Source organism: Primulina eburnea, chromosome 17 (assembly GCF_022965805.1).
Source record: "Primulina eburnea isolate SZY01 chromosome 17, ASM2296580v1, whole genome shotgun sequence".
NCBI lineage: Eukaryota > Viridiplantae > Streptophyta > Magnoliopsida > Lamiales > Gesneriaceae > Primulina > Primulina eburnea.
The window spans coordinates 6,670,206-6,685,808 of NC_133117.1; the positions used below are offsets into that span (position 1 = coordinate 6,670,206).

Below are 15,603 nucleotides of genomic sequence, written 5' to 3' on the forward strand. Positions count from 1 at the left end.
CTTATTTCAGAAGGATCAATTATACCAACGACCACATCCATGGTTTTCTTATTTTGACTTTCACTGTTGAAATTTTTACTGGTGTTTATCTCTTTAATTTTGCTTAAAATATAATCTAATTGTTCATCCAAGAAGTTTGTCTCTTCATCAGTCAACGGCGCATCATAAATTGTGTTGGAACTTTTAAAGTTCGCAATCTTGATTTTGATGTTAACAAAACTCGTTATTGTGTTTCTAACATATTTACTCAAGTGTGAAGTTGCAAACACAAGAAGCAAGTTGAAATTGATTGCTGCACAAACTGAATTTCTGGCAAGCTTTGGTATTTTGATGATATCTCTTAACTGGATGATGAAAATGACATTCCGTCAATTGGACTGATCAGAAAACACAATTTGGAACAAGTCGTACTTCACGTCAGTTGGGCAAAATCGGATGTTATCATGGTCTAACTGATCGCTCAATTACCGAACTGACACATGAAAACATCAATCAGTTGGGTTTGAGCAGCTGCGGTATTTTGGTCATATCTCTCATCTCGGTTATCGAAACGAAGCGATTCAGTATGAGTTGGAAAGATAAGACGAAGATCTACAAATAATTTTCAGAAGTCAAAGTCTGAATCGAAGCTTACGATGCTGATAAATAACAATGAAGCTACTGGTTCTGCACAAACTGAAATCAGCTAGGCTGCCCAGCTGAACTGAAACTGAACCAGCTACTGACCAACTGAACTGAACCAGCTGCTGACCAGCTGAACTGAACGACCAGTTGAGTTGACCAGAGTTGACCAGTTGACCAGAGTTGACCAGTCGGGAAAATGCCCAGCAAGCTGAATTTGACCGTTGCAATCTCGGAAACAGTACAGAAACTTTTCAAACGGTCATATTCTTGTGTCTAACATATATATCAGTGTTGGAGCCTATAAATACAACATATTGAAGATCAAACAAGAGCTTTGGAAGGGGATTCAAAGCATGGACAGTTAGCATGAAGAAATCAGTTAGTTGAGAGCACAAGCCCTTGTGTGAGGATACATTTGAGATGTACAATGTAACTGATAAATTACTCACACACAATCACTCACACATATACAAGAGAGTTGAACTTCAAAGATTAGTTGAGAGTCTTGCACAAAGACGTAAAACTTGCGTATGTAGTCTTTGCATATGAGACATTAAACAATATGCTGATTGTGAGGTGCTGCCTACAATCTTGAGTGCTAGGAGTTCAGTTTAGGCAGTGGGTAAGTCCTAGCTGAATGGGTTTGTACAAAGTGTTGTATAAATCAAAGTCTTCTAGTGAATCCTTCCCAAGGGGAAGAAGGGGTGACGTTGGAGTGTTGAAATCTCCGAACATCCATAAACAAATTCGTGTCTATTTGTTTATTGCATTTACTTATCATTTTCGTAGTTTTTAAAGGATGCATTGTTGAAGCATTTTATGTGTTCTTCAAATACCAAAATATTGTATACCAAGTGTTTGATAAAATGCTTCAACTGAAATATTTTTATTCATTCAACTTGCATATATTTTAAATGGTTTACAAAATATTTAATCGGTTTCTACGAAGGATTATTTCGAGTATTTTCCGCTTGGTTTGAACACCAAACTTGATTTAATTCATCGGTGTTCAATATTTCAAGAACTGTGCTATTGTAGCTCATCGATTTACTCCCCTAACCTATCCTAACAAATTGCTATGGAAGCTTTATAAGATAATCTCGAGTGTCTTGACATCAAACTCTTTTCTGGATCATCAATGCTATTTTTCTCAGTCATAAAATATATGGCATCAACCTTTGAACTTGTGTCCATCGTTTTAGTATATACTTATCAGGCAATTGATACACTTGGCTAATACGAAAAAGCTAACATATGTCTGCATGGAATGTCATCGAACTCAAATTTCATACAACTACATGATATAGTCCATCATTTTATTATGAGTGAGCACCCTTGGTTTGGAGGAAGAACGACTTTGAAAATTCATCACATTGTAAGCCACTAATTCAACTCCTTCAAACGTTTGTTGCAGAAAATTACCATCACTCTCATTCATTTCATTTTGAAACTGTAACCATTTTTTTTTCGTGTACACCTTAACCATTTGAGTTTCCATTGGCCTCTTTGACTTAATTTTGGGACACTCATTCAAATCAATATGGTCAGCAACTAACTCATTGTGTCTTTGATGTCGGAGTGTCCTATTGAAACAAGTGGTAAAATCCATCAACGAGTTCTTATTAGAGATATACTTCTTGAAAAATGCATGTGAACTTTCAGATTTCTGACTGCTTGATATTCCAGCACAAAATACGTGGTTAAAATATGATGGCACCCACTTCTGTCGTAATTCATACATCAATAACAACCAATCATTTTTTTTCCAAATTAGCACACTTGATAACATCTTCCCAAGACTTATCAAATTCATTAGGTGTTGCAGAATTTTGAATGACGTTCTTTATGTTTCGATAGTAGTCACGAAAAGTCACAGGATAATTTATCTGAAAATTTGTTCAGTATGTGCCACAAACAATATCGATGCACTACTTGTGGGAAAACTTGTGCAATGGCCTTTTTCATAGTAGGATCCTGGTCAGTAATGATGACGTTTAATGCACCTTTAGACATGGATTAAATTAAAGGAAATTAAAATATTTTATTTTTTAATATATTTTATTTCAAACGTAAGTTTATTGTCAAATTTTGACTTAATCTCATTTCATACACATTTTGCCGCTTTTACTGAGATTTTGATCGTTACAATTTCTTGGTATGAGCAATAATTAAGTTCAAAGTTAACCAAAATTTTTTAATATTAAAGTTGTTATCACAATCATAAAATGAGATGAGGACATCAAAGAACTTAAGCGATCCATCCACCGTCCTAAAAAATAAACACAAATATCAATAGGTGAACTAACAGGAACAAAGATTTGGGGAAAAATAATTGAAAATAATGTATCCATCTTTTACGCACAAATAAAATATTGTAAGCTTTGTTTTTTCTGTAATTAGAACACAAATTTTTAAGCTATGTTCTTCCGTAATAGCAACACAAATCTTGGACCTCATTCTTATGTAAATATGGAATTGCAGATCCCGTAAATGTAAGGTTAGAAGCCCTAATCTGAAAACCCCATTGTAAAATCCACGAAATACGAAGCATACCTTGGTAAAAGTTTCATCGGAGCTTGGATGGCAGGCAGCGAAGATTGGAAGGCGGGGTGGAAGGTGAGTTTCAGGACTATCGATTGATGATGCGTGACAAGAGAAAGAATGTCTTGTTTGCCGATAATTTCTGAATCTTGAGCTTTTTGTATATATCTTCTTTGCCGATGAGTTCTAAACCTTATGTTTTTTGTAAATTTAAATTTTTAAAAAAAATAATAAAAATGATTCCGATTAAGCGAGTGAAGTCATATGAGCGTTAGAATCCGATGTGATCGTAGAGCTATTGACTGCCATCCTTAGTGAATGGCCAAGACGAGAATATGATCTTTGAAAGCTTGAACGGTGATATCTATAATAAAAAATACATGTCTCAAGGTAAAGAAAGGAGTTCCAGGCCCAAGGTAAGTCAAATCTTTAGTTTAGGGAATTGCTATCAATTTAGCTCTTAGAAGAAGGGAAATTTTATTTTGAAGAGTGGGCATAAATAAGAAATGTTCTCTCTTTCCCGTGCTTGAGGAAGCGAGTGACCCGCGATCTTATTTGAAGAGAGTGAAGCGAGCCACGGGTAGGCAAGTCACAAAATATCTATCTCTAGAACTTATTATAGCAGCAGGGGCATTAGAGTTGGAGCATTCAATTGAGATTCTCTTAGTGGCTAGCTCTTGGTCACCGTTGTCGGAATAAAATAAGCGTAGCTATGTGTGTGTGTGTGTATAGAAAATTTGGGAGAGGACACCATACTACATAATGTGTATAATAACCTTTGGGAATTTATTAAAAAAATAGAAAATTTGGTGAGGACGCCATACCACACAATGATGCATTACCATCTTAGTTCTTCACCGACCACTCATGCCATTTAGTTGGAAATTGAACATTTCCTAGACATTCTTCTACAGACCGATCAATCATGATCATATACATGATAAAACAATGCCATCAATCTTATATCTCATGACATGGTCCAGAGTCTTAAAGGGTACAAAAGAAAAATGAAGCGTTCATACAGTGACAATAAGGATCCATTATGTCACACTGCTTTTGTGGTTGAAATTCGTAAGTACATGTAGTATGCATACATGCTATGATAGAGTTCACACATTTAAAATATGCTATTTTTGTAGCAATTTTTCTGTTCTCAACCGATGTATGTACTCATATGTAAAAACATGGAAGTTTACTCAAATAAAATATCATGATTATTCAGATATGTCTCTTTGTGATTGAATAGATATTCTCAGTTTTCTTGCCTACAATGCTTGAATGATTAAATGACTAATTAAATAATTCTCAAATACGGGTTTTCATTCAGTTTCTGAGGGGGAGCGTTTTTTTTAACTGAAAACATGTATTAAAATCCAATTACTCTCTCAGTCAACTGATAAATACTGTTTTAAATTTTTCTCCTTTCTACTCAGTTTTTAAAAGGTGTTTTTCTTTTGATTCAGTTGTTAAGAGGGAGCTTTCGACAATTTGAATGTACTAACTCTTAAACTGAATATATTGCGCTTAACTGCTCAAGTTTTATAACCATAAAAAAGGGAGAGATTGTTGGAACTTTTCAAGTTCGCAATCTTGATTTTGATGGTAACAAAAGTTGTTAATTGTGTTACTAATGATCTACCTTAGTTGTACAGCATCTAGGATCACCTACGAGTTGTTTACATCGCAAAACTGAAGACCCAACTGATCGCTCAAAATGAATTAGTTCAACTGGCTACATCATATGAGCAGTACAGCTGATTGACCAGTTGATAGGTAATTCAGCAGGAAAACCTCAGAAGCCTGGCCAGCCGAAAGAGTGTTCAACTGATGAAAAAACCCAGCTGATCAGTCCAACTGAACGAGTGTGAAATCAGTTCCACTGACGAGTCAACTGATTTCACCAGCCCAACTGAAAGATCAGTTCAAACTGACCAGTTCGAAGCATCAGTTAGAATCCTTCAGTTATGGACGATGATAGATTCCTTCGAGTGGATTCCAGCTGTGCGAGAAGGTACAAAGCCATTATCCAGTCAAAGGACAATAATGGACGTTGCATCAGAGCATTAAAGACAAACGCTTCAGAGGGACAATCAAAAAGACGAGACACATAGTCCAAGAAGCCGATTCAAATGCAACATATACAATAAATGAGTCTCACTGTACGATCAGCTTCCTCTTCCTTTATAAAGAGAAGAGCGGTGAAGACTCAACCAACAGAGAGAGCACATATACAATACTAGAGAGAAAAGGCCACACTCAGTTGCATATCAGCTTTCAGAAGCACTTAAGCCCAGAGGGAATTATTCATCGTGATATCTACTTAGTTTAGAAGCCTGTTATCCCTCAGTGTGTGAGAACGTTTCTGTTCAGTTCTGACACACATTCACTCTCAAAACCACCCAAAACAGTCTTGCACAAAGTTTAACAACCTAAAATCACCTTTGGTCTAAATAATTTTAAGTTGAACAAAATTTAAAAAAAGTTTATTCACATAATCTAAATCGAATTTTTTGTTTATTCCACCCTAACAAATAAACTTCCTCACTTTTCCATGACATCACAATCTCCCCCACACGCAACATCTCCTCTTTAAATGCACACATCTCATTCCTCTTTAAATGCACACATCTCATTGTAGGTCAATGAAGCAAAGATTTTGTAACCTAATTTTTAGAATCCATAAAATTATAGGGAAAATATTATTTTTTTACATAATGTTAGATAAATTTTTATATTGTATGCACATATAATGTAACATATGTGATCCGGACACTGGTTCTTATAATCTGTCATATTCAATTCTTAATTTTTAAAATTCATCGACTAAATCACCTTTTGTCCATAAAGTAATAATTACCATATCTTTATTTATTTAGCCAGCTCTTAAAATATACGCATAATACAATTGATATGCCATATATTATCACTATTTCAAAATAATAAAAAATAATTAAATATTTCTATCCTTACCTATATAATGGTAACGATAAACTATATAAATATAACCAATTGAATTTGAAATTTATATATCTAATGATCAGTTAAAAGAGGTATGCGAAATTTTAATTTTAAAAGTTCAAAAAAAATATTTTTAAATGTTTAATTTAATAATAATAATAATAATAATAATAATAATAATAATAATAATAATAATAACCAATTAAATAAAATAAATATATAAAAATTAATGAAATGCGGTAATAGTATGGCTCTGTAAAACCCTTTGGTGTTCATTCAAAGGAGGAAAAAAAAACCCTTTGGGGTGTGTGTGTGTTTTTCAAACCCTCCCGCGAAGCCATTTTTTCCCTTCTAGATTCCCCCAAAACTTCGATAATTCCAATTATTTGAGAATAATTCGAGGGTTTTTATTCACGTACAGTTGGGTTTATTTGGTTCAAATCTTTTTGTTCGTTTCGATTGATCTTCGATTTGGTTGTTGGATTGGATAGATCTGATTTTTTTGGCTCTTTTTTTCTCCCCTTTGATTCGTGTACTTTGGTTAAAAATTGGTTGGGTTCCATGGAAGAAACGAATCGGCAGAGCCTCGATCGATTCGCCCCCATCTCATCTCCTGGTTCGTTGTTATCCACTTATATGTTTTTATGTGATTATTTCTATGTTCTTGTATGTCTCAAATTTATTTATTTTTTACTCCTTTAGAACTGAATTTAGATTGCATTTTTATATGTCGAAGTCTTAGTTTTTTGGCGTGGGTTCGTGAACGAATGTTTTGATTTGAGATTTGAGGATTTCTTGCATGCACTGTGTAAACCGGATTTGAGCCGTAAAGCCCAGAACTACTCATAAATTAGGGAAATTTGAGCATAATTTGTAATTGTTCTTTCTTATGTTTGCTTTTTTCTGCGTTTGATTTTTCTTTAAATTTTTTTGGGTGGATTTGGGTTTTGTAAATAAGTTTAATTGTTGACAGATTTGGGGTTGGTTATGGAAATTAAGGCCCAGGAGAAGTCTACTCTGAACTTATAATTTTAAAAACTGGTGTTCTGATGTGAGTAAGAAAAGATCAAATCGAGCTTGTTGGTTACTCTGCATGATTTAGTAATTCTCTAAAAACCTAAAATCCGAATGATGCTCAGTATACGGTTTTAAAATGGAAAAAGTAGTTAGGATGAATTTCATGCTAAACAGTGATTCTTATAATTTTAATTTCTATCTTGTGTGTTTGACCATGTGCTTTCGATCCGTGAAATATTAATAGATACTTGTGTATGCTTAGTTTGATTTCAGCCATCCTTGATGAAGTTTAACCATCAGGGTACATAATTACTTACTTGTGTATGCTTAGTTTGATAATTGATTTCAGCCATCCTTGATGAAGTTTAACCATCAGGGCACATAACTACTCCTTCCATGGTTCTATCTATTGCTTAGCATGCTGATTTTTTTTATTCATTTAAACTGGCACCTGTCATGGTAAATAGATTCAGTCGCCCATATTGGAAGGCATTTCTTAGCCTTATATTTCCTTTTTGCACCCTTATCTGTATCAATTTTACCTGCACATCATCATGTGTCATGATATTGTTGGAGTACTATGAAATAACCCAGTCTTCATTTTCATGGACGTATATATAAGTTTGACTTGTAATTGAAAGGTTTGTACTATTAAAAGTAGCTTATTGATATTTCTCTTGCAATCTTTATTTCCTTTCTTGAAAAGTTACCGATTGTCTTGGTGATGCAGGCGACAGAACTGTTGAGCTGCATAACTTGACTGAACAGGTGAGTTATCAGCCACACATCTTTTTACTTGGTTTTTCTGCCCTTATAGATATATGCTTGAACTGAAGTAACTTTGATGATTTGCTTCATTTTCCTTTCTATCTGATTATATAATCAGCCACTTTCACCAAAAGATGAAAGGATTATTTCTGCAAATCCTCCTCCAAATGTTGCGATATCGGGGGCTTCAAGAAACACAAAAGATATGCCTGCAACTTCAGAAACTAGTGGATCTCTGACTACATATCCATTTAGTTCATATAAACCTCAAGATCAGAATTACTATTTTGGAGGTTAGTGGTTTGATTTATTTCTATTGCGATGTACTATGTAGGCAGTATGTACGGAAACATTCACATTCAATGATAAAATAGGAAATTAGTCCTGTTCGTGCAAGGATGAGAATTTTATTCTCACATTCGCTGATGCTAACTGACCACTTATAGTAAGATAATTGTCTAGGCATTTCGTGAATAATGAAAAACATGATTTCTAGTGCGTGTGATGCATCACAGTGTCACTGTTACTCACATAGAAAGTCGGGGACTTAAAATCTTCCGTCGATGAACTTCTATGTCGGTATTTGAGACTTCCATCAATTGAAATTTACAGTGGGAAACACATCTTTCCACAGTTGTGGTCATAGTTATCTAAGGCGCAAATGTGTCCTGGAGACTTAGGCAAAAGACGCAAGGTGAAGTGTGCACCCCTTAGCAAAGTAAGGCACATCAAACATTTTCCTAGCTATATTTTCATAACTTGACAATTTTAGTTGCAGGATAAAGTAGTCGAGGGTTGGAGTGATTGTGGAATTGGAATTTTAGTATTTCAAACTGTGCAATCTGGTTGTCAATATGTAATGTTTTCAAATAGTGTGTAAAGAACTAACAGCTTGAATTGGGGAAGGAAAAGTTCAATTAATCTGGAAAAAAAATTAGAATGTCGTGGTAATGGAGAAAGATGATGCGCCTAGAGTTTAGGGAGGAGCCTCCACTTTAATCGCAGATTTTAGGGAGGAAATCACACGTTTTGGGATGGCGTACTGGGCCTAGAGTTTTTTCGCACATAATTAAGTACAGTATTTGGGCTGGGCTTTAGGGTTTTCTTTTTCTTTTTTTATTTTAGAAGAAGCAGGGCTAGGGTTTATTTCTTTTTCTGTGCAAAGCGCGCTTCAGGCACGAGGGGGTCATACCTTTAAATATGACTCATGTTGAACCTGGAGACTTAAATTTGGTTTCGTCTCAGTTTTTGAAAAAGAAAATAGGGAGAAAATGTCTTTGGGCTGTTATACTTGGAAACTATATTTATTTCTTGGTGCCAACATGACTATATATTTCAAAATAGGAGGTACGAAATATAGAGGAAAAGCCAGTCAGTCAGGTGCTGCAGAGTGAGCACCATTATGTTTTTATATTTCTTGTATTGTTCCTGCTTCTTTTTTGTGTGGCTTAGGTTTACAATCAACTTTCTCTTTTTACAGGTTTTGACAATGGCAGTGGTAGCTGGGACAACGCCAACAACTTGCAAATCATACCCACGGTGGGTGCAAATAATTTTGTTGCGTCAATATTTTTTTACCGAAACATAGAACAGTCAGACGCTAAAATGTGTTTCATCATGTTTAAGGCAATGTACAATGAAAATTCTTCCCTCTTCTACCCTCCGGGCTATGGCTTTGACTCCTCGATGGCATATGGACAGTTTCCCCAAATGCCTAGCCCTCTATCGACAATAATGATAGATGGTCAGCTGTTTTCTCCACACCAAATGCCTGTGAATCCGCCCTACTATCCGCCAGCTGTTTCACCTGGCCCACCACGTGCTACGTCGATGCATTCAGTTCCACAGGCTGAGTTGATGCCTGCGGGAAGTAGCAGTCAAGAAAATCTGATTGACAGCACATTTTTTGGGCCAGCATCAGGTTATTATCTACCTTTTGGATCTTTTGGTGGAGGGGATATATCTGGAAATAGTGCACTTGGTCTTTACAAATTTCCTGGGGAGTTTGGATCCAGTGAACCATTGCCAAGTCGTTCCAGTTCTCTAGATACTAGCAGGTTCATGTCTCCATTAAGTTCTGGAACTGTATACCCTCAACCAATTGGCATTCTTGGATCATATGAGCAAAATGTTGCACAGGTTTGTCTCTAATTTCTTACAAAACCCACCTTCTTTTCATAGTGTAAAAATAGAAGTTACTATATAGACATGCATTCGAGAGCGTGCAGCCTCCACAATTGAGACAAATTATAATAATGAACTTTGTGTCTTTCTATTGTCATTGCTTTTCATTATTGATTGAGGCTGTGTGGATGATTTTTGCTAGGAACTTCAAATAAATTTTGACCGGCCTGTTAAGCTATTAACTGTTAGCAGAATGGACACAACTTTCACTAAAGTATGTAGTATGTACCAAATATGTCATTCTTCATGTGTACCAGATCTGTTTATTTTTAGCATAAAGGTGATTGATTTGACTTTCCTGATAAGTTGCAGTATACTGCTTGCTTAACATTCTGTCAACCAAATGCCTTGTGATAGTCACTCTATGTGAAGCTTTGATCTTGTACCATTTTGCACAGAAATGGTTTGTTACTTTCCACACAGCAATTTATAGTGCTAACTATCATAAAATGTGATGAATTGTTTTTGGAGCATCGAATACTAGTATGAGTTACCGATGCTTAGAACATGTTAATGGAAATTTAATATAGTCTGCAAGCCATTTGACACAAACCTATTTAAAGACGTGCCTCTTTCTTGATTTCTAATATTTTATTGTCAGGCATTTCAGGGTTTTGGAGTTACACCAAACTCCTCATCCAGACATTATGCTCATGGCAGTTCATACCAAAGTGGTTCTGGGTCTGGTTTTAGCCGAAATCGGTTTTCTATTGACAAAGGTGGAAGACGCGAAAGAGATCGTGACACTATCAATACTTCTGCTGATACACTAGGTATTTCAACTGACCGGAATCGTGGGCCAAGGGCGTTGAAGGCAAAAGACAAGAGTTCCCCTGATGAGGGGTCTGCATCAGGCACTAAAGATGTTGAATCTACTTCTGGGTTTCAAGTCAATGAGTTTAACTCCCCAGATTTCATAATCGACTATGAAATTGCCAAATTTTTTGTCATTAAGTCTTTCAGCGAAGATAATATCCATAAAAGTATAAAATATGGTGTTTGGTCCAGTACCCCTCTAGGAAACAGGAAGCTGGATGCTGCATACGGTGATACAGAGAAAATAGAAGGCAATTGTCCTCTCTTTCTCTTTTTCTCAGTAAGTTGACAAAACTTTTAACTTTTAATACCCTTTTTTATTTTACTTGCATTCACTCGGAGTGCGGAGTGCGGAGTACTCATTTCGGAATAAAAGGTTTGATACTACGTATTGTGTGAACAATAGTCCACTTGGTGCAAGAAGAGTCAATACTATTTAGATTGGTTGTCTGGTTTTTCTGGACATGATATCTATTTGCAGATTTTTTCCAAAGATGTGCATCTGAATTGTTTCCGCTAAGAATAATTGGCTTTTACTTTGCACTTAATCCAATGTTGTCTTAGTTTATTGCACTTTCACAAATTAATAGTTTTGGTTGAACAATGTTGTGTGCCTTGTGTGCCTTTCTGGATTTCTACTAGATCTATGGTGCCACTATTAGACAGTTTGGTCATCTGTTTGACCTTGTCTTAAGTAAATATTTTCCAGAATAAAAGTCCCTCTCTGCATCACCAGTTGCTATTGACAAAATACGACATTCCAATGCATGTTGGTGAATGGGTGTTACTTCCGGTTGCTCTTTCTTGATTTCTAATATTGTATTGTCAGGCATTTGAGGCAGACCTATTTAAAGACGTGCCTCTCTAGTGAATTGTTCAGATGGGGTTAGGATACTGAGCACACCCCTCTTAAAGTTATTGTTTGAGTTGGTAGGCTCTCTTAGTCTGATTGCTCTAGGGCTTTTGACTTCGCTTTTGGGTTGTCACTGTACCAAGATGTGGACTACCAATTACCTTATTGTTTAAAATTTTAATCCTGTGGGCCTGTGGCTTTGCTTTGAGATTTTGTTTCCTCTGTTTTAACCAGCAATTGTTTGATCTTGCATAAATTTTTGGTGGAATTGTTTGATCTTGCATAAATTTTTGGTGGCAGGTTACACGGTAGTTTTGCCATTGATAATTAGTGTATTAACTCTTTTAAATGTCTGCGTAATTACTGCAGGTTAATGCTAGTGGGCAGTTTTGTGGTGTAGCTGAGATGGTAGGACATGTTGACTTTGAGAATGATGCTGATTATTGGCAACAGGAGAGATGGAGTGGGCGATTTCCTGTCAAATGGCACATCATAAAAGATGTACCCAACAGTCTCTTCCGCCACATACTTCTTGAAAATAATGATAACAAGCCTGTTACTCACAGTCGAGATTCACAAGAGGTATTGCTGTGTTCTGAATTTTTTTCCTGATTTTAAAAGGTTTGTCATGTTTTCCAGATTTTGGTAACTTATAGTAATCCATCCAGAGATCCTTAAGCTATTCGAAAAAGTTCTGACTCAAATTATTGTAGTCTTCAATTGGTTTAAAGACTTGAGAAGTGTAGGTTCCTTTCTCTGATATTTTCAGCTGTCTTCTAGATTTTTTATTTTGTTTTAAACTGATATTTATTGTTGGATAGATGGGAGGAATGGAATTTTCCATTGTCTGAGGCGATTGTCCCAAGAATATACTCCAACGAAGAAGTCGGAATTTCATTTAGGGTGTCGGTGGTGATATATATTTAATACGAATGCAATTATGTTTGACTTAGAACGAAATCAGAGTGCTGATTATATTTTTAATTTTTCAAGAATTGATTTGGAACGCATGGTAGATGATCCAAGGTTACTTTTCGCGAAGTTTATTGAACTTACTGGGACTTGCGCTAAAAGTTAGATAGCTTCTTGTCATTAGCAGTTCCTTAACCTTAACCGCATCATGGCAGATTACAGTACTTGTTAGAGAAAGGAAGTGTAGAAAACACTTGCTTTGATTTTTTCCTCTCTTATCCAAACTGCATGGACTAGCTGGATAATTGGCGCACACAAACACATCTGTCATTAATTATGCATGTTTACTTGTAATAGACAGGGGGCACTGTGTTATGATGGTGGATTAGATTGGTGAGTGGACTTCTTTGGCTAGGGAGCATGGGGAGGTGTTCGTGCATGTTTTGAGTATTAGGGTGGGACTGGACCTTGGTGGGGAAGTGGGGAGGCTGGGGAATCACGCGGGGAGCGTTCAATTGTTGGATCAATGTAATAATTGTTCTTTTTTAGAATCGTTTTAGCGCTGATTGAGATGTGGCTTATATCTTAAGATGACTGATGGGGAGGGTTTAATTCTTGTGAGGAAAGGGATTGTTTTCATGAATGAGAAAACCTTCAAAAAGCTCTACAAAACTATAAATTTTCTATTTTTAAGTAGATCAATGATGCATTTATTTTGCTAATTAGATATCCATCTTCCATCAATTGTTAAAATTATGGACTAATTTTCTCCATGACTTTGCTCAATCACTTTTAACCTTCAGCATTTCCTGGAGTAAAAGCAAGGCCTCTTTTGTGGCCGTGTATGATATATTAGTTTTGAGCATCACATGCACGACTGAATGTTCTCACTTTTAGACTGTATATTTCCAGATTTATTGTCTCCCGCCACCAGTTAAGTTTATTCACCAAATCATGTTAATTGTTACAAGTGTTTTGAGTATGTATTTGACAAGTTGTAGGGCCGTGCCTGCTCAATTTATTTATCCATGATTCCTTATTTCAGGTGAAATTAGAACAGGGAATTGAAATGATCAAAATTTTCAAGAACTATGATGCGGAAACATCCCTTCTTGACGACTTCAACTTCTATGATGAGCGTGAGAAGTTCTTACTCGAGAGAAAGGCCAAACAGCGAGCCATTTCAACTGGAAATACGTCAACTTCCCTTTCTCCTGAATTAATAAATCAACTATCTGATAATTTGGCGGACTCACTCCATTTAGATGGTGCCAAAAACCTGTCCAAAACTAAGGATTTAGAGTAGCAGGTACTGTACTTAACATTAGCAGACTGCAGCATTTGCTTCTAGGCATTCGAATTTATCATCTAAGTTGCTGACCGGGGAATGGTATCTCATACTAGCTGGTGTTACCCTTTTCATCGAATCTCTTTCTCTTCGTGTTATTTGGTTATTCGAGATTTTTAGGGAAGACTAGAGGCTGGACGCTGGGACAGCTCTTGTGCACCTCTTTATTTCCTGTGGTCATTTCATTTTTATTTTTCGCCATTTTTAATTTGTCGTTTCATTATTAAAATAGGGTGGTGTAAGGCCCGCGTGCCGAATACTTGGTGGTCGTATTTTTAGCTTTTCTTTATTATTTGGAGGGCTGGTTGTATTTGGATGCTATGTATCAACATTCTGTATAAGCCCCTCAAAAAAGGTGGCAGTAAAAATCCAATGAATGCAGTGACATTATTTACAGGATAGGAGAGGCTCAAATAAGATGTCCCTTTTGTTTAATTTTGAATGTTAAATTGGTGATTATTTATATGAACTCTTTATTTAGATAGATGAATTTGAAGTTTTGTATATAATGGTAAAAATTTAGTGTGTGGATAAAATTCATGATATAATGGATTCGAGATTTTAAATCCTTATTTTGATTTCCTTTTTCAAGTCTAAATCAAAATCCTTACATCAAAATATGAGGTTGGTTTTATTTGGATGGAATGATTTGGATTTAAGAAATATTTGATGGATGATTTCAAATGATTTTATGTTGAAAAAATTCATTACAATATTGATTAAAAAAATTATTTGGAATTCGATATCTATTTTTGAGTGGATTTGTCCAAAAAAAAAAAAACTAATAAATTTGAAATTATTATTTTTAAATTTATCAATTTAAATACACTAAAGGATTTGACTTGAAACACATAATTTGATTTTGAGAACTATTTATAGTGTGAATTTCAAGTAGCATTAATGCAATCTTCTAAATTTGATTTTAGCCAAATGAACTATAATGTATTTGAAATAATAGATTTCAATTTAGCTAAAAGAACTGCGATAGTATATTTGAAATGATAGATTTTAAATCTAAATCATTCAATTTAAAGTATATTTTTGCCCTTGGCCGGAAGAATTTGATTTGAGGGAATGATTTAATTTTGAGGGCATTTGGTGGATGAATTTAAAATGCATCATCTTTGGTGTATTTCAACTCCATCAAAAATAACATCACAACGGCATAGATTAGCAAATGGATGCATTTCAAATATATCCAATAACTCTATCCAATAAATGGATGTCACTTCAACGATGCTCATATATGTGTTCATAGTGAATCTCTAGGAGATCAATACGTGTGTGTACCCTGCAGTGCACACCTTTGTGCGGGGTATCAGTGGACGTCCATCATGGATTTTATTATTTTTTTAAATATTAAATAAAACAGGAATTTGAAATAGAGTTTCATAATCTCTTGCAAAAAAATGTCTCCTTCCGCTGTCACGCATTCTTGTCCCGCCGTCGGGTCTTTGTTCCGTCGACCCACCTCCAAGGTCCGGCAAACCTTTGACCACGGTATGCAGAAATACTCAGTTCTTGATTCCTTGATTAATTTGTGGAAGATTTCTTCTAATTGAATAAGGGCTTCTTCACCTTG

General features: G+C 35.5%; 1 protein-coding gene across 2 annotated transcripts; it reads left to right on the forward strand.

Moving 5' to 3' along the window:
• Positions 1–6,377: 6,377 nt before the first annotated feature.
• LOC140818029 (YTH domain-containing protein ECT4-like) lies at positions 6,378–14,420 on the forward strand. 2 transcript variants are annotated; one of them, XM_073177826.1, is made up of 8 exons: positions 6,378–6,739; positions 7,871–7,908; positions 8,027–8,201; positions 9,389–9,447; positions 9,535–10,047; positions 10,694–11,188; positions 12,131–12,343; positions 13,719–14,420. In XM_073177826.1, exons 1-8 carry the CDS (start codon positions 6,685–6,687, stop codon positions 13,977–13,979), a joined length of 1,809 nt encoding a protein of 602 aa, XP_073033927.1. In that variant the 5' UTR covers positions 6,378–6,684; the 3' UTR covers positions 13,980–14,420. The 2 variants fall into 2 exon arrangements, with proteins under 2 accessions (XP_073033927.1, XP_073033928.1); XM_073177827.1 differs by having other exon boundaries at positions 10,703–11,188.
• Positions 14,421–15,603: the final 1,183 nt, after the last annotated feature.

Coding starts and splice junctions, on each gene's coding strand:
- LOC140818029 (XM_073177826.1), top strand. CDS start 6,685: ATGGAAGAAACGAATCGGCAGAGCCTCGATCGATTCGCCCCCATCTCA. Junction 11,189..12,130: donor CTCTCTTTCTCTTTTTCTCA/GTAAGTTGACAA, acceptor TAATTACTGCAG/GTTAATGCTAGTGGGCAGTT. Junction 12,344..13,718: donor ACAGTCGAGATTCACAAGAG/GTATTGCTGTGT, acceptor TCCTTATTTCAG/GTGAAATTAGAACAGGGAAT.